The 19,474-nt window shown below is 50.7% G+C and overlaps 1 protein-coding gene across 1 annotated transcript in view; it reads left to right on the top strand.

Moving 5' to 3' along the window:
- cdk5rap3 (CDK5 regulatory subunit associated protein 3) overlaps nt 1-19,474 on the top strand; it is a 121,720-nt gene that overhangs the window by 10,545 nt on the left and 91,701 nt on the right. Inside the window, exons 2-6 of the mRNA XM_073071816.1 lie at nt 536-581; nt 2,408-2,539; nt 11,165-11,265; nt 11,362-11,410; nt 15,088-15,266. Coding sequence (XP_072927917.1) covers nt 536-581; nt 2,408-2,539; nt 11,165-11,265; nt 11,362-11,410; nt 15,088-15,266 — 507 coding nt within the window. The remainder of the gene's footprint in view (nt 1-535; nt 582-2,407; nt 2,540-11,164; nt 11,266-11,361; nt 11,411-15,087; nt 15,267-19,474) is intronic.

Below are 19,474 nucleotides of genomic sequence, written 5' to 3'. Positions count from 1 at the left end.
GAGGGACTTGTTCTGAGATTTATCCCTAACGAATGCACCTTGCTGCGATCACTCTTTGCTTGGGGGTGGGGGGGGTCGGGGAGAGGAATCCTTTATTCTGAGATCATAAATTAAACTTGTCACAGAGTCGCAGGAAAGTACAGCACAGGAACAAGCAGGCCCTTTGGCCCATCTAGGCCGTGCCGTACCAATAACCCGCTTAGTCCCTTCATCCTGCCGAGTCATGGAACACTACGGCACAGAAACAAGTAGGCCCTTTGGCCCATCTACTCCGTGCTGGACCATTTACGCTGACCAGTCCCGTCGACCCGCACCGGGACCACAGCCCGCCACACCCCTCCCATCCGCGTACCTGTCCAAACTTCTCTTGAACGTTGAAATCGAGCTGGCCTGCGCCACTTGCGCTGGGGTTCCACCCTCTGGGTGAAGGTGTTTTGATGGCCCGTGAACATTTCTGATAGGACAAGTACCTCGCCCTCAAGACGGACAGCTGTTTTTTATTGAGTTTTTGATCTGGCGGATATTTTCTTTGCAGGACAAAAGGAAATTCCCGATTGACATACAGACCAGCAAGCTCTTGGGTAAGTACAGAGCTCGGAGTAGGGTTATCGTTAAAGTCACCAGATCCCACCCTGAGATTCGTATCCTTGTGGGCAATCACAGTCAATACAGAGAAACCCGACAGAGTCAGTGAGACATCATACACAACAGAATGGATAAACAAAACAATCAGTGTGCAGAAGACCACACAGACACACACACACACACAGGCACACACACTCACAGACACTCACACTCGCACACACAGACACACACACACACAGAGACACACACTCACACAGAGACACACACACAGACAGACATACATGTGCACACACACCCTCTCGCACTCACACACACACAGACACACACTCACACAGACACGCACACACTCACACACACAGACACACACACACAAACTCACACACACACTCACACCCACACACACACAGAGACACTCACACAGACATACACGCGCATACACAGACACTCACACAGACATGCACACACACACACACACTCACACAGACACACACACACTCACACCCACACTCACACACACACAGACATACACGTGCACACACACACTCACACAGAGACACACAGACAGACAGACACACAGACACTCACACAGACACACACACACACACACAGACACGCACAGACAGACGCACACACACAGGCATACACTCACACACACAGACGCATACACACAGACAGACACTCACACAGACACACACACACACACACACACTCACACAGAGACACGCACAGACAGACACACACACACAGGCATACACTCACACACACACACACACACAGACAGTGCGGAATCGGCCCTTCGAATCGCGCCACCCAGCGATGCCCCGATTTAACCCTCGACTAATCATGTGGCAATGTCCAATGACCAATTAACTCACCGACCTGTAGGTCTTTGGACTGTGGGAGGAAACTGGAGCACCTGTAGGAAACTCACACGGTACAAACTCCTTACAGACAGCGACGGGAATTGAACCCGAGTCGCCGGTACTGTAAACTGTTGTGCTAACCACTACATTACCATGCTGCCCCTGTGGTTCTTGTTTATAGACAGTAGGTGCAGGAGTAGGCCATTCAGCCCTTCGAGCCAGCACCACCATTCACTGTGATCATGGCTGATCATCCACAATCAGTACCTCGTTCCTGCCCTCTCCCCATATCCCTTGACGCCGCTATCTATAAGAGCTCTATCTAACTCTCTCTTGAAAGCATCCAGAGACTTGGCCTCCACTGCCTTCTGGGGCAGAGCATTCCACATATCCACCACTCTCTGAGTGAAAAAGTTTTTCCTCAACTCCGTTCTAAATGGCCTTCCCCTTATTCTTAAACTGTGGCCTCTGGTTCTGGACTCACCCATCAGTGGGAACATGCTTCCTGCCTCTAGTGTGTCCAATCCCTTAATAATCTTATATGTTTCAATCAGATCCCCTCTCATCCTTCTAAATTCCAGTGTATACAAGCCCAGTCGCTCCAATCTTTCAACATATGACAGTTCGGGAATTAACCTTGTGAACCTACGCTGCACTCCCTCAATAGCAAGAATGTCCTTCCTCAGATTTGGAGACCAAAACTGCACACAATACTCCAGGTGGGGTCTCACCAGGGCCCTGTACAACTGCAGAAGGACCTCTTTGCTCCTATACACAACTCCCCTTGTTATGAAGGCCAACGTGCCATTAGCTTTCTTCACTGCCTGCTGTACCTGCATGCTTGCTTTCATTGACTGATGTACAAGAACACCTAGATCTCGTTGTACTTCCCCTTTGCCTAACTTGACTCCATCGAAGGTGACGTGGGAGTCACGGAGTGTTTTTTGTTTCCCCCTCAGACTGGCTGGTCGATCGAAGACACTGCAATCTGAAGTGGCAGAACTCGGTCCTGACCATCCGGGAGAAGATAAACAATGCCATCCAGGACATGCCGGAGAACGAGGAGATCAAACAGCTCCTGTCGGGATCATGTCAGTAATTTTCCCAATCTCGCTAGCCTGTCCACTGCAAATGTGGAAGCAATGGAGAGGGTACAGAGGAGATTTACCAGGATGCTGCCTGGATTAGAGAGGGTACAGAGGAGATTTACCAGGATGCTGCTTGGATTACAGAGGGTACAGAGGAGATTTACCAGGATGCTGCCTGGATTGGAGAGGGTGCAGAGGAGATTCACCAGGATGCTGCCTGGATTAGAAAGGGTACAGAGGAGATATACCAGGATGCTGCCTGGTTTAGAGAGTATGCATTATGATCAGAGATTAAGGGAACTAGGGCTTTACTCTTTGGAGAGAAGGAGGATGAGAGGAGACATGATAGAGGTGTACAAGATATTAAGAGGAATAGATAGAGTGGACAGCCAGCGCCTCTTCCCCAGGGCACCACTGCTCAGTACAAGAGGACGTGGCTTTAAGGTAAGGGGAGGGGAGTTCAAGGGGGATAATAGAGGAAGGTTTTTCACTCAGAGAGTGGTTGGTGCGTGGAATGCACTGCCTGAGTCAGTGGTGGAGGCAGATACACTAGTGAAGTTTAAGAGACTACTAGACAGGTAATTGGAGGAATTTAAGGTGGGGGGGTTATATGGGAGGCAGGGTTTGAGGGTCGGCACAACATTGTGGGCCGAAGGGCCTGTACTGTGCTGTACTGTTCTATGTTCTAGAACAATCCCATAGTTAATGCTGTGGACAGTCCGGAACTAACATGGTCACTCTCAGACACGTGCACGCTCTCAGACACACACACACACACACACACACACACACACACACACACACACACACACACACACACACACACACACACACACACACACACACACACAATGCTGGAGGAACTCAGCAGGTCGGGCAGCATCTACGGAGAGGAAGAAAGAGTTGACGTTTGGGACCCAGATCCTCCATCAGGAGCGGAAGTAAAGGGGGAAGAAGCTAGAATAAGAGTGTGGGGAGGAGGACAAGCTGGCAGATGACAGGTGATGGGGGGGCGGAGGAAGGAGTACAAGCTGACAGGTGAGACCAGGAGAGGGGGAAGTTGGGGTGACGGAGGTGGGGATGAAGTAAGAAGCTGGGAGGTGATAGTTGGAAGAGATAAAGAGTTGAAGAAGAAGGAATCTGATGAGAGAGGAGAGTGGACCACGGGAGAAAGGGAAGAAGGAGGGGACGCGGAGGGAGGTGAGGAAAAGAGAAGGGAATCAGAAAGGGGGGGGGGGTGGGGAGAGATAAATTACCAGAAGTTAGAGAAATCAGTGTTTATGTCATCAGGTTGGAGGCCCCCACCTTCTTAGTCTGGCTTCTTCCCCCTTCCTTTCCAGTCCTGATGAAGGGTCTCAGTCCAAAACGTAGAGCATTTAATTCCCCTCTATAGACGCTGCCTGACCTGCTGAGTTCTTCCAGCAGTTTTGTGCGTCTCACAAGCCAGGCTTACATATTAACGTAGTTCGTATCATCAAATGCTCCCTCTACCGAAGTGCCGGGTTCAGAAGGAATCTCGGTGCCTTGAGTCCTGTCGTCAAGCCCCTAACCCCCACTGGGGCGTAGGCCGCTGTCAGCGGCTGGCTGGAGTTCTCTGGTCCGGGGCATCTGTTGTGATGGGAGTGAGAAGATTCTCTGGGTCTCAAAGGCACGGGCTCTGGACACACAGTTTTAATAACAAGGAGTTTATTTACAAGGGGAGAAAGAGATTGGGGACAACACGAGCGGCTACAATATTCACAGAAACACGCTTAGAATAGAGGAGCGTGGGGAAAGTCGGGTGGGCAGTACAATACACTGGAAAACGGTGTGGGGACGGAGTACAGGTACACATACAAGCAAGGGAAAAGTAACTACGATACCCGCCACCCCCCCGACCGTGGGCAGGCACGGCTCTCTGCTACAGGGACAACAACAAACCCCCCCACGACCCTATTCAATGCCCGGCTCACCACGTGTCTCCAGCGCTGTTCAGCCTGGAGTGAAGCAGGGTGGTCCCTCGAGGATGGCAAAAAGAGAGCGAGCCAGGCACATGTAGCACCCTTTATGGGTCAGGGGGCTGGAGGGTCCAGCCCGGGTGATTCACCGGGGGGGCCAACGGCTTGGTGCTGGACGGTGGCCAATGGTTAAGTGTGCATTGATTAGTTGGGAGGGGCGAAATGTTGGCTGGCAGGTGGTGTGACCTCCGACCAGGTGGGGGCAGTGCAGTCACGGGACAGGCAGGTGGTGTGACCTCCGACCAGGTGGGGGCAGTGCAGTCACAGGACAGGCAGGTGGTGTGACCTCCGACCAGGCGGGGGCAGTGCTGTCATGGGACAGGCAGGTGGTGTGACCTCCGACCAGGTGGGGGCAGTGCTGTCATGGGACAGGCACGGTGGTGTGACCTCCGACCAGGTGGGGGCAGTGCAGTCACGGGACAGGCTCGGCTCTCTGGTTACAGCATCCTATGCAGATAGAAAAGTTTCCGATATTCTGAGATTTATGGGATTGTTGGACTGTACTTCATATTGGTTTCTTTCAGTTTTTCGGTGTTTTCTTTCTTGTGGACGATTGGCGGTGGGGGGGATGGTCTGTTAACTTTTGTGTGCAAGAATGGGAAGTTATTCGTGCCGGGGGTTAGGGGGTTGTTGTCTTTCCTTTCACGCGTGGTCTTTCTGTATTATATGGCTATCTGGAGAAGACAAATATCAGCGTTGTATTGTGCTTTGGCAACAAAATGAACCTCTGGGAATACAGATCCATAATTCCTTGAAAGTGGCATCACAGGTAGAGAGGGTCGAAAAGCGATCTTCTGTCATATCGGCCCTCATAAGTCAGCGTTTAGAGCACGGGAGATGGGATGTTAAGTTGGAAGTTGCACAAGACATTGGTGGGGCCAGATTTGGAGTTCTGGTCACCGGCCTACAAGGAAAGAGGTAAATAAGAATGAAATAGCACAGAGAAGGTTTACCACTTGTCGCCGGGACTTGAAGACCTGAGTTACAGGGAAAGATTGAATAGGTTAGGGCTTCATTCCCCTGGAGCGTCAGAGAGTGAGGGGAGATTTGATAAAGTTGGACAAAATCATGAGGGGTATAGCTAGGGTAAACGCAAGCAGGGTTTGCCCAATGAGGTGGGTTGAGACTAGAACCAGCGGTCATAGGTTAAGAGTGAAGGGGCCTGGAAACGGTCCTTCCAGGTGAGACAACACTTCACCTGCGAACCAGCTGGGGTTGCCTACCTCCTCCACCTTGGCGAGACCCGTCGTGAATTGGGGAGCCTGTTTCATCTAGAACCTCCGCTCCATTCTGAGCTTGAGGGAGAAGTTGGACATAGGCTGGGACATTATTCCCTGGAGCGCAGGAGAACGAGGGGGAGATACGATGGCGGTGGGCAAAATTATGAGGGGGGGGGTATAGATAGGATGGCTATCTGTGCTGTGGCCGGAGGTCATGGGTTCAGGGCAAAAGATGAAATGTTGAGGTCCTGGGTTTAGGGTGGGAAGTTAGTTTGCAGGTGCAGCAGGCAAATGGGATGTTGGCCTTCATTGCTGGACTGATTGAATTCAAGAGCAGGGAGGTCATGCTGCGACTGTACAGGGTACTGGTGAGGCCGCACCTGGAGTACTGTGTGGCGTTCTGGTCTCTGTACTTGAGGAAGGATATACTGGCTTTGGAGGCCGTGCAGAGGAGGTTCACCAGGTTGATTCCAGAGATGTGGTTAGACTATGAGGAGAGATTGAATTGCCTGGGACTGTACTCGCTGGAATTCAGAAGAATGAGAGGAGATCTTATAGAAACACATAGAATTATGAAGGGGTTTGATAAAATGGAGGCAGGAAAGTTGTTTCCAGTGGTAGGTGAGACTAGAACTAGGGGACAAAGCCTCAAGATTCGGGGGAGTAGATTTAGGACGGGGATGAGGAGGAACTGCTTTTCCCAGAGAGTGGGGAATCTGTGGAATTCTCTGCCCAGGGAAGCAGTGGAGGCTGCCTCAGTAAATATATTTAAGACATGGCTGGATAGGTTCTTGCATAGGAGGGGAATTGAGGGTTCTGGGGAAAAGGCAGGTGGGTGGAGATGAGTCCATGGCCAGATCAGCCATGATCTTATTGAACGGCGGGGCAGGCTCGACGGGCCGAATGGCCGACTCCTGCTCCTATTTGAAGTGAATTGACTTTATTACTTACATCCTTCATGAGGAGTAAAAATCTTTACGTTACCTTTCTGTCTAAATGTGCAATGTGGAATTTATAATAAATAGTCTGTACAACAGGACAGTCAACATAACATGGAAATACAGTTGTATCAGCGTGAATTAATCAGTCTGACGGCCTGGTGGAAGAAGCTGTTCCGGAGCCTGTTGGTTCTGGCTTTTATGCTGTGGTACCGTTTCCCGGATGGTAGCAGCTGGAACAGTTTGTGGTTGGGGTGACTCGGGTCCCCAGTGATACTTTGGGCCCTTTTTACACACCCGTCTCAGTAAATGTCCTGAATAGTGGGAAGTTCACATCTACAGATGCGCTGGGCTGTCCGCCCCACTCTCTGCAGAGTCCTGCGATTGAGGGAGGTACAGTTCCCGCACCAGGCAGTGATGCAGCCAGTCAGGATGCTCTCAATTGTGCCCCTGTAGAAAGTCCTGGGACCCATACCAAGCTTCCAAAACCTGATGTTTCTGAGGTGAAAGAGGTGCTGTTGTCCGTTTTCACCACACAGCCGGTGTGTACAGACCACGTGAGATCCTCGGTGATGTGGATGCTGAGGAACTTGAAGCTGTTCACCCTCTCAATCCCAGATCCACTGATGTCAATAGGGGCCAGCCTGTCTCCATTCCTCCTGTAGTCCACAACCAGCTCCTTTGTTTTTACGACATTGAGGGAGAAATTGTTTTTTTGACACCACCGTGTCAGGGTGATGACCTCTTCCCTGTCGGCTGCCTCGTTAATATTTGAGATCAGGCTAGTCGGTGTAGTATCGTCAGCAAATTTAATTAGCAGATTGGAGCGTGGGTGGTGACAGAGTCATGGGTATACAGAGAGTAAAGGAGGGGGCTTAGGACACAGCCCCGAGGGGCACCTGTGTTGAGAGTCAGAGGGGCAGAGGTGAGGGAGCCCGCTCTTCCCTCCTGCCGGCGATCTGACAGGAATTCTTGTATGTTTAAGGGGAACCTTTTCCCTCAGAGGGTAGGGACGAGCTGCCAGTGGGAGTGATGGCTGCCGGTTCAACTGCATTATTTTAAGAGAAGTTTGGCTAAGTGCGTGGATGGGAGGAGTGCGGAGGGCAATGGCCCAGGTGCGGGTCAGTGGGACCAGACAAACCAATAGTTCGGATGCAGCAAAGGGCCTTTTTCTGTACTGAAGTGCTCTATAATCTTGACTCTAGAAGGAGAAGTCGATATTCACACCATCGGGCTTTGATGAGACTTGGCCTCACTTTCAGATTCAGATTCAGTTTATTGTCATTTAGGAACCACAAATGCAAGGCAGTTAAAAAAATGAGACGACGTTCCTCCAGAATGATATCACAAAAGCACACGACAAAACAGACTCCACCAGAAAATCCACGTAACGTTTGGCAATCCCCAAACCCAGAGTCCGGAGAGGCTGCTGCGTATTAATATCGCGCTACCGTCTCAGCGCGTTCCCCGGAAAGGAGCTCCAATCCCACCAGACAAAACAAGACCAAAAACTAGAGCTACAAGACCTGCACAAAACCACATAGTTACAACAGTGCAAACAATAGCATAATTGATAAAAAACAGACTATGGGCACAGTAAAAATAGTCCAAAGATGTTAAAGGACTATAAGTTCAAACGAAATCACCACACAGTTTCCACAAGTCCCCAGGGTCCCGACAGACTCGCCATCCCACGCCGGCGGCAGAAGGGAATACCCCCGCTATGGACTTCCACGGTGCCGCCCGACTCAGCCTCGCAGACACAGCACACAGTGAAAGCTCCGTCAAACCCAGCCTCGCAGACACAGCACACAGTGAAAGCTCCGTCAAACCCAGCCTCGCAGACACAGCACACAGTGAAAGCTCCGTCGAACCCAGCCTCACAGACACAGCACACAGTGAAAGCTCCGTCGAACCCAGCCTCACAGACACAGCACACAGTGAAAGCTCCGTCGAACCCAGCCTCGCAGACACAGCACACAGTGAAAGCTCCGTCAAACCCAGCCTCGCAGACACAGCACACAATGAAAGCTCCGTCGAACCCAGCCTGCCAGATTCAGCACACAGTGAAAGCTCCATCGAACCCAGCCTCACAGACACAGCACACAATGAAAGCTCCGTCAAACCCAGCCTCGCAGACACAGCACACAGTGAAAGCTCCGTCAAACCCAGCCTCGCAGACACAGCACACAGTGAAAGCTCCGTCGAACCCAGCCTCGCAGACACAGCACACAGTGAAAGCTCCGTCAAACCCAGCCTCGCAGACACAGCACACAGTGAAAGCTCCGTCGAACCCAGCCTCGCAGACACAGCACACAGTGAAAGCTCCGTCAAACCCAGCCTCGCAGACACAGCACACAATGAAAGCTCCGTCGAACCCAGCCTGCCAGATTCAGCACACAGTGAAAGCTCCATCGAACCCAGCCTCACAGACACAGCACACAGTGAAAGCTCCGTCGAACCCAGCCTCGCAGACACAGCACACACTGAAAGCTCCGTCGAACCCAGCCTCGCAGACACAGCACACAGTGAAAGCTCCGTCGAACCCAGCCTCGCAGACACAGCACACAGTGAAAGCTCCGTCGAACCCAGCCTCGCAGACACAGCACACAGTGAAAGCTCCGTCGAACCCAGCCTCGCAGACACAGCACACAGTGAAAGCGTCGAACCCAGCCTCGCAGACACAGCACACAGTGGAAGCTCCGTCGAACCCAGCCTCGCAGACACAGCACACAGTGAAAGCGTCGAACCCAGCCTCGCAGACACAGCACACAGTGAAAGCTCCGTCGAACCCAGCCTCGCAGACACAGCACACAGTGAAAGCTCCGTCGAACCCAGCCTCGCAGACACAGCACACAGTGAAAGCTCCGTCGGACCCAGCCTCGCAGACACAGCACACAGTGAAAGCTCCGTCGAACCCAGCCTCGCAGACACAGCACACAGTGAAAGCTCCATCGAACCCAGCCTCGCAGACACACACACAGTGAAAGCTCCGTCGAACCCAGCCTCGCAGACACAGCACACAGTGAAAGCGTCGAACCCAGCCTCGCAGACACAGCACACAGTGAAAGCTCCGTCGAACCCAGCCTCGCAGACACAGCACACAGTGAAAGCTCCGTCAAACCCAGCCTCGCAGACACAGCACACAGTGAAAGCTCCGTCGAACTCAGCCTCACAGACACAGCACACAATGAAAGCGCTCTGACCGCAGCGGACTCCGAGTCCGTCCGTCGAACCTCAGAGCCTCCGACCATCCCCTCCGGCACTGCTTCTCCGAGCACCATCCTCTGCCGAGCGTATTAAGACGGCCCCGCCGACGGCCATCGGCAATGCGACCCTGAGGACTGGGGGCCTGTTCTTCCCAGCAGAGTCCCGGACCTCACAACAGCAGCAGCAACGAAGAAGGTCTTCCTGGAGATTTCCAGATGTTCCTCCGTGCTCCCACGTCCGTTTCTCATCCAATTATGATTGCACACGGCACCCCGCTTCACAAATAACAGATAATCAGCTCCGGAGTGGCCGCTGCAAGCTGCGTCGCGCCGCCATCTTGGAAATAAGAGTGGCTGGAGTGGAGATCATGAAAGCCAGCTTGCCCTCTCACTTGTGACGGGGTCCTGAATTACCCCCGGTGAACTGTGCTTTTGAAAAGAGAGAGGGAGTTGTTCAACTCCAGACACCTCGTTAGTAAGAGAGAGAGAGAGAGAGAGGGGTGAAGACTGCTCGGAGATGGTGTTGTGGTATCTCTGTGAGCGTGGTTACACTTTTACAAGGACACTCAACGTCTGTCTTCTTACAAAGAGAGAAGGGAGGAGCTGTTTGTTGGACGGCTGGTGTTCAGCGCGGTGAGATAAATAGGAGGTCCGCTGATGGACCTACAGACACACGGTTTTGGACACTGAACCAGCTTTGTTGTGCCCACAGAAAAGGGTGGGTTTTGGAGGATCGATCGGGATAGTCGATCAGTGGCTCTGGCAGCGCGGGAAAGGTGTGACCGGTGGGGAGTTACTCGCGCGTCCAACCCTGGCCTGGGTTGATAATTCCACCACGGAAGAACGGTCCACTTTGTTGTGGTCGCAGTCGGTGACTTCCAAAGGATTTCGGAGGACCATGGGACGATGGATGCCATCAGCTCACCTGAAGAACTAAACATCTCTCTCTCTCCATCACTGCTCAATTCCATACCACAAACTAACTGAGCTTCGCTCATTCACCCCTCGGCTTGAAGAAGCTTGAGTTTCATATATTTCCACATATATATATATAAAATCATTGCTAACCTGTTTAATATACCTGAATTTATATTACTGTATTGATTAGTTACTAATAAATACCCTTAGTTACTAGCAATACCAGACTCCAAAGTGTTTCCATTTCTGCTGGTTCTTTAACCCGCCACGGGGTACGTGACTCTCTGACTGTGTGAGGAACTAGTTCCTTCTGTGTTCAGCTGATGGCTGTGTCCCTCTCCTGCAGATATTCACTACTTCCACTGCTTGAGAATTGTCGAGATCCTCAGAAGAACAGAAGCATCGACGAAGAATATATTCGGACGTTACTCGTCTCAGCGGATGAAGGTGACCGCGTGCTGAAGTTGGTTTCCGAGTGTGTCTGCCGTTTTCGCGGAAATTTAAAACGCCGACCGTCACCCCCTTGTCTCTTTCCTCCTCCAGGACTGGCAGGAGATCGTCTCTCTGTACGAGAAGGACAACGTCTATTTAGGTAGGTGGAATCGGTTTGTATTCTACAAAGCGCCCGCTGGGTCTCTGACACGTTTATTTCGCACGTGAGCGTGATTGAGTGTGACGCGCACTGACACAAAACTCAGCAGGTCAGCGGAGAGGAATGAACAGTAGACGTTTCAGCCCCTAAGGCCCTCCTTCGAGACTGGAAAGGAAGCGGGGTGGGGGGGGGTGGGGAAGGAGCAGGAGCTGGAAGGTGATGGGTGAAGCCAGGCGGGTGGGAAAGGTACAGGGCTGGAGAGGAAGAGATCTGAAGGGACCGTGGGAGAAAGGGAAGGAGGGGGGACACCAGGGGGAGGTGATAGGTGGAAAGGGTAAAGGGCTGGAGAGGAAGGAATCTGAAAGGAGAGGAGAGTGGACCGTGGGAGGAAGGGAAGGAGGAAAGGGAGGTGGAGGGGCACCAGGGGGGTGGAGATAGGTGGGAAAGGTAAAGACAGACAGACATACTTTATTGATCCCGAGGGAAATTGGGTTTCGTTACAGCCGCACCAACCAAGAGTAGTGAAGAAAGATAGCAATATAAAACCATAAATAATTAAATAATAATAAATTAATCATGCCAAGTTGAAATAAGTCCAGGACCAGCCTATTGGCTCAGGGTGTCTGATGCTCCGAGGGAGGAGTTGTAGAGTTTGATGGCCACAGGCAGGAATGACTTCCTATGACGCTCAGTGTTACATCTCGGTGGAATGAGTCTCTGGCTGAATGTACTCCTGTGCCTAACCAGTACATTATGGAGTGGATGGGAGTCATTGTCCAAGATGGCATGCAACTTGGACAGCATCCTCTTTTCAGACACCACCGTCAGAGAGTCCAGTTCCACCCCCACAACATCACTGGCCTTACGAATGGGTTTGTTGATTCTGTTGGTGTCTGCTACCCTCAGCCTGCTGCCCCAGCACACAACAGCAAACAGCAAAAGGGCTGGAAAGAATGGGATCTGAGAGGAGGGTGGACCGTGGGCAGAAGGGAAGGAGGAGGGGCACCAGGGGGAGGTGATAGGCAGGTGAGAACAGAGAAGAGACTAGAGTGGACAATTCATGCTGAAACTTCACCAAGTCAACACCGGGGATTCAGCAGACGCTGGACGCCCATAGCAACGCACACAAAATGCTGGAGGAACTCAGCAGGCCAAGTCAGGTCACTTTCATTGTCATTCCGACCATCACTGCTGGTACGGTACACAGTAAAAACGAGACAACGTTTTTCGGGACCATGGTGTTACATGAAACAATGCAAAAACTAGACTGAACTACGTAAAAAAACAACACAGAGAAAAACTACACTAGACTACAGACCTACCCAGGACTGTGTAAAGTGCACAAAACAGTGCAGGCATTACAATAAATAATAAACAGGACAATAGGGCAGTAAGGTGTCAGTCCAGGCTCTGAGTCTGATAGCTTGGGGGAAGAAACTGTTACACAGTCTGGTCGTGAGAGCCCGAATGCTTCGGAGCCTTTTCCCAGACGACAGGAGGGAGGAGAGTTTGTGTGAGGGGTGTGTGGGGTCCTTCATAATGCTGTTTCCTTTGTGGATGCAGCATGTGGTGTAAATGTCCGTGATGGCGGGGAGAGAGACCCCGATGATCTTCTCAGCTGACCTCACTATCCGCTGCAGGGTCTTGCGATCCGAGACGGTGCAATTTCCGAACCAGGCAGTGATGCAGCTGCTCAGGATGCTCTCAATACAACCCCTGTAGAATGTGATGAGGATGGGGGGAGGTGGGAGATGGACTTTCCTCAGCCTTCGCAGAAAGTAGAGACACTGCTGGGTTTTCTTTGCTATGGAGCTGGTGTTGAGGGACCGGGTGAGATTCTCCGCCAGGCAGCGAAATGAACAAAACAGGACAGGAAAGGAAGGGGAAAATGCCAGAATAATAACGGTGGATCGGCTAGTGGGGTGCAGAAGGCGTACAAGCTGGCAGGTGATAGGTGGAGCTGGGTGAGGGTGTGAGACTGACGCATTTTGTGAGTAATGCAACTACCACAGTTCAAACTTCAAAAGTAAATTTATTATCAAAGACGTGTATGTCACCATATCCAACCCTGAGATTCACTTTCTTGTGGGCATTCTCAATAAATCTATAGAATAATAACCACAACAGAACCAATGAAAGACTGTCCAACTCGGGCGATAAACCAGGGTGCAGAAGACAACAAAATTTGCAAATATAAAAAATAATTAATAATAAATAAATAAATAGATAGATAGATAGATAGACAAACAAACAAACAAACAAGCAAGCAAGCAAGCAATAAATATTGAGAACGTGAGGTGAGGAGTCCTTGAAATTGAGTCCATTGGTTGAGGGAACATTTCAGTGATGGGGCGAGTGAAGTTATCCACCTTGGTTCAAGGGCTTGATGGGGCAATAACTGATCCTGGACCTGGTGGTGTGGGTCCTGAAGCTCCTGTACCTCCTTCCTGATGGTTGAGGGGTAATAACTGTTCCTGAACCTGGTGGTGTGGGTCCTGAGACTCCTGTACCTCCTTCCTGATGGTTGAGGGGTAATAACTGTTCCTGAACCTGATGGTGTGGGCCCTGAGACTCCTGTACCTCCTTCCTGATGGTTGAGGGGTAATAACTATTCCTGAACCTGGTGGTGTGGGTCCTGAGGCTCCTGTACCTCCTTCCTGATGGTTGTGGGGTAATAACTGTTCCTGAACCTGGTGGTGTGGGCCCTGAGGATCCTGTACCTCCTTCCTGTTGGTTGAGGGGTAATAACTGTTCCTGAACCTGGTGGTGTGGGCCCTGAGGATCCTGTACCTCCTTCCTGATGGCTGAGGGGTAATAACTGTTCCTGAACCTGGTGGTGTGGGCCCTGAGGATCCTGTACCTCCTTCCTGATGGTTGAGGGGTAATAACTGTTCCTGAACCTGGTGGTGTGGGCCCTGAGGATCCTGTACCTCCTTCCTGATGGTTGTGGAGTAATAACTGTTCCTGAACCTGGTGGTGTGGGCCCTGAGGATCCTGTACCTCCTTCCTGATGGCCGAGGGGTAATAACTGTTCCTGAACCTGGTGGTGTGGGACCTGAGGATGCTGTACCTCCTTCCTGATGGTTGAGGGGTAATAACTGTTCCTGAACCTGGTGGTGTGAGTCCTGAGGCTCCTGTACCTCCTTCCTGATGGTTGAGGGGTAATAACTGTTCCCGAACCTAGTGGTGTGTGTCCTGAGACTCCTGTACCTCCTTCCTGATGGTTGAGGGGTAATAACTGAAGGAGGTACAGGAGCCTCAGGACCCACACCACCAGGTTCAGGAACAGTTATTACCCCTCAACCATCAGGAAGGAGGTACAGGAGCCTCAGGACCCACACCACCAGGTCCAGGAACAGTTATTACCCCATCAAGCCCTTGAATCATAGTGGATAACTTCACTCGCCCCATCACTGAAATGTTCCCTCAACCAATGGACTCAATTTCAAGGACTCTTCGCCTCACGTTCTTGATATTTATTCATTATTATTGTTTTTTTTTCTTTGATTTGCACAGTCCGTTGTCTTTTGCACCCTGGTTGAACACCCAATATACACAGAAAAAAAATTAATGTCAGGGTTGTATACGGTGATTTGATAATAGGATTTGCTTTGAGTTTTGAGGAAGGGGGGAATATAGATTCAACCTGACAGGTTGCCCTTGTACTCTGACGACAGTTGAGCTGGCCAGCTTGCTGATGCGTAACGTCAGCTACGAGATCCCCTCACTGAAGAAGCAGATCAGCAAGTGTCAGCAGCTACAGCAGGAGTACGTCCGCAAGGAGATGGATTACGTCAACAACGCAGCCTCCCTGCGGGACAAGTTCTACGCCTCCTGCAGGCAGTTCGGGATCACGGTACGTTGGCCCGAGGGCCGCGAGGCAGCGTCGCAGCCCCGTGAAGTCCCCCGGTCAGGCCAGACTTGGGATATTGTGCGACGTTTCCCGTGCTGGATCGTTGCAGAGTTATTAATGACAGGAGTGGGATATTGGCTGGGAAGGAATCCGGGGCCTGTATCCCTTTGGGGCAGGACGGCCGAGTCGGAATCGGGTATATTATCACGGGAGACTGCAGACTGTTCCCCAAACGGAGAGAAAATTCGGAAGTCCGAGGTGCAAAGGGACTTGGGAGTCCTTGGGGTTCCAGGCAGGTGATTCGGTGGTGAAGAGGACAAATATGATGGTGGAATACAGTATTAATGGTAAGGCTCTTGGCAGTGTGGAGGATCAGAGGGATCTTGGGGTCCGAGTCCATAGGACGCTCAAAGCTACTACGCAGGTTGACTCTGTGGTTAAGAAGGCGAACGGTGTATTGGCCTTCATCAATCGTGGGATTGAGTTTCAGAGCCGAGAGGTAATGTTGCAGCTATATAGGACCCTGGTCAGACCCCACTTGGAGTACTGTGCTCAGTTCTGGTCGCCTCACTACAGGAAGGATGTGGAAGCCATAGAAAGGGTGCAGAGGAGATTTACAAGGATGTTGCCTGGATTGGGGAGCGTGCCTTATGAGAATAGGTTGAGTGAACTCGGCCTTTTCTCCTCGGAGCGACGGAGGATGAGAGGTGACCTGATAGAGGTGTACAAGATGATGAGAGGCATCGATCGTGTGGATAGTCAGAGGCTTTTTTTCCCCAGGGCTGAAATGGCTAGCACAAGAGGACACAGGTTTAAGGTGCTGGGGAGTAGGTACAGAGGAGATGTCAGGGGTAAGTTTTTTACTCAGAGAGTGGTGAGTGCGTGGAATGGGCTGCCGGTGACGGTGGTGGAGGTGGATACGATAGGGTCTTTTAAGAGATTCCTGGATGGGTACATGGAGCTCAGAAAAACAGAGGACTATGGGTAGTTCTAAGGTGCGGACATGTTCGGCACAGCTTTGTGGGCCGAACGGCCTGTATTGTGCTGTCGGTTTTCTATGTCACCATGTACTGTGAGCAGTTTTGGGCCCCTTATCAAAGAAGGATGTGCTGACATTGATGACGGCTCAGAGGAGGTTCTAAGATTCAATGGCTTGTCATATGAAGGGCGTTTGATGGCTCTGTGTCTGTATTCACTGGAATTCAGGAGACTGAGGGGAGGGATCTCATTGAAACCTTTCAAATGGTGAAAGGCCTTGATAGAGTGGATGTGAAGAGGATGTTTCCTATAGTGAGGGAGTCTAGGACCAGAGGACACAGATAGAGTGGATGTGAAGAGGATGTTTCCTATAGTGGGGGAGTCTAGGACCAGAGGACACAGATAGAGTGGATGTGGAGAGGATGTTTCCTATCGTGGGGGAGTCTAGGACCGGAGGACACAGATAGAGTGGATGTGTACAGGATGTTTCCTATAGTGAGGGAGTCTGGGACCAAAGAACACAGCTTCAGAACAGGGGGACATCCATTTAGAACGGAGATGAAGAGGAATTTCTCTAACCAGAGGGCGGTGAATAGGTGGAATTCATTGCCACAGACGGCTGTGGAGGCTGGGTCGCTGTGTGTATGGAAAGCAGAGGTCGATGGGTTCTTGATTGGTCAGGGCGTGATGGGATGGGGGTGGTGTGGTGGTGAAGGCAAGAGATTGGGGGGGTGAGAGGGTAATGGGTCAGCCATGACGGCACAGTGGCTCAATGGGCCGAATGGCCTTGTTCTGCTCCTCTATCTCATGGTCTGATATCTACAACTGATCTGAGTCCCACCTGTACCTTTGTATAATATCCAGAACACCATCGTCCAGCACACCATCCACCGAACTGCTAACCCACCCATCCAAATGGTCGTACTCTGATCCGTAAATCTTACGATCCCATGGAAATTTCTTGTTTCTTGGCAGAGCTACGGCGCTCCCCCCCATTTGCATACGCGGGGTGGGCGCGGCTCCGTAGCGTAAGCATTAGCTTGGCTCTATTGAAGGGCCAGCAGCCGGGGTTCGATTTCCCGCCACTGACTGTCACGAGTCATGACCGGGCAGATTTCCTCTGGGTGCTCTGGTTCCCTCCTGCAGTCCAAAGACCTGCAGGTTAATAGGCTATTTGTTCACGTGGCTGTGTTATTGGGCAGTACAGGCTCGTTTGGCCAGAAGACACAGGAGCTGAATTCGGCCATCTGGCCCATCGAGTCTGCTCCGCCATTCAATCACGATTGATCATTCTCTTCCCCCCCTCCTCAGCCCCACTCCCCGGCCTCCTCCCCGTAACCTCCGACGCCGTGTCCAATCAAGAACCTATCAATCTCTGCCTTAAATACACCAACGACCCGGCCTCCACAGCTGTATGTGGCAACAGATTCCACAAATTCACCACCCTTTGGCTAAAGAGATTTATCCGTCTCTCTGTTTTAAATGGAAGCCCCTCTATCCTGAGGCTGTGCCCTCTTGTCCTAGACTCCCCCATCATGGGAAACATCCTTTCCACATCTACCGTGTCAACATTGAAAAAGGTTTCAATGAGATTCCCCCCCTCATCCTTCTGAACTCCAGCAAGTACAGACCCAGAGCTATCAAACATTCCTACTGTGCTAACTCTTTAATTCCCGGAATCATCCTTGTGAACCTCCTCTGGACCCTCTCCAATACCAGCACATCTCTTCTCAGATAAGGAGCCTGAAACTGTTCACAGTTCTCAAGGTGAGGCCTCACCAGTGCCTTATAAAGCCTCAGCATCACATCCCTGCTCTTGTATTCCAGACCTCTTGAAATGAATGCTAACGTGGCATTTGCCTTCCTCACCACTGACTCAACCTGAAACTTAACCTTCAGGGTGTTCTGTACAAGGACTCCCAAGTCCCTTTGCATCTCATATTTTTGGATTTTCTCCCCATTTAAAAAATTATCCGCACATTTATTTCTACTACCAGAGTGCATGGCCGTGCATTTCCCAACATTAAATTTTATTTGCCACTTACTTGCCCTTTCTCCTAATCTGTCTAAGTCTTTCTGCATCCTACCTGTTTCCTCAACACTACCTGCCCCTCCACCAATCTTCATATCATCTGCAAACTTGGCAACAAAGCCACCTATTCCATCAACTAAATCATTTGTACACAGCATAAAAAGAAGTGGTCCCAACACCGACCCCTGAGGAACACCACTAGCCACTGGCAACCAACCAGAAAGGGATCCTTTCATTCCCACTCGCTGCCTCCTACCAATCAGCCAATGCTCTCACCATGTTAGGAACTTAACTTGTTAAGCAGCCTCACATGTGGCACCTTGTCAAAGGCCTTCTGAAAGTCCAAATATACAACATCCATTGCATCCCCTTTATCTACCCTAAGTGTAATCTGCACAAAGAGTTCCAACAGATTTTAAGGAAACCATGCTGACTTTGTCCTATCTTGTCCTGTGTCACCAAGTACTCCATAACCTCACCCTTAACAATTGACTCCAACATCTTCCCGACCACCGAGGTCAGGCTAACCGGTCTATAATTTCCTTTCTGCTGCCTTCCTCCTGTCTTAAAGAGTGGAGCAACATTTGCGATTTTCCAGTCCTCTGGCACCACACCAGAGTCCAATGGTTTTTGAAAGATCATCACTAATGCCTCCATACCCTCTACTGCTACCTCTTTCCGACCCCCTAGGGTGCAGTTCATCTGGTCTGGGTGGCTTATGTACCCTTAGGTCTCTCAAATTCTCCCTTGTAATAGTAACTGCACTCACTTCTCTTCCCTCACACCCTTCAACATCTGACACGCTGCTGGTGTCTTCCACAGTGAAGAGTGATACAAAATACTCGTTCAGTTCATCTGCCATCTCCGTGTCCCCTGTTATTATTTCCCCAGCCTCGTTTTCTAACGGTCTTGTATCCACTCTCAACTCTCTTTTATATTTTTACAAATTTGAAAAAAGCTTTTACTATCCATTTTGACATTGTTTGCTAGCTTGCTTTCATATTTCATCTTTCCCCTCCTAATAATTCTTCTAGATAGATAGATACTTTATTCATCCCCATGGGGAAATTCAACTTTTTTTCCAATGTCCCATACACTTGTTGTAGCAAAACTAATTACATACAATACTTAACTCAGTAAAAAAAATATGATATGCATCTAAATCACTATCTCAAAAAGCATTAATAATAGCTTTTTAAAA

The sequence above is a fragment of the Hemitrygon akajei genome, chromosome 18 (genome assembly GCF_048418815.1).
Source record: "Hemitrygon akajei chromosome 18, sHemAka1.3, whole genome shotgun sequence".
In the NCBI taxonomy this organism is placed as follows: Eukaryota; Metazoa; Chordata; class Chondrichthyes; order Myliobatiformes; family Dasyatidae; genus Hemitrygon; species Hemitrygon akajei.
Note: the sequence above shows the minus strand (reverse complement) of the source record. Positions and strands in the feature narration are given on the sequence as shown.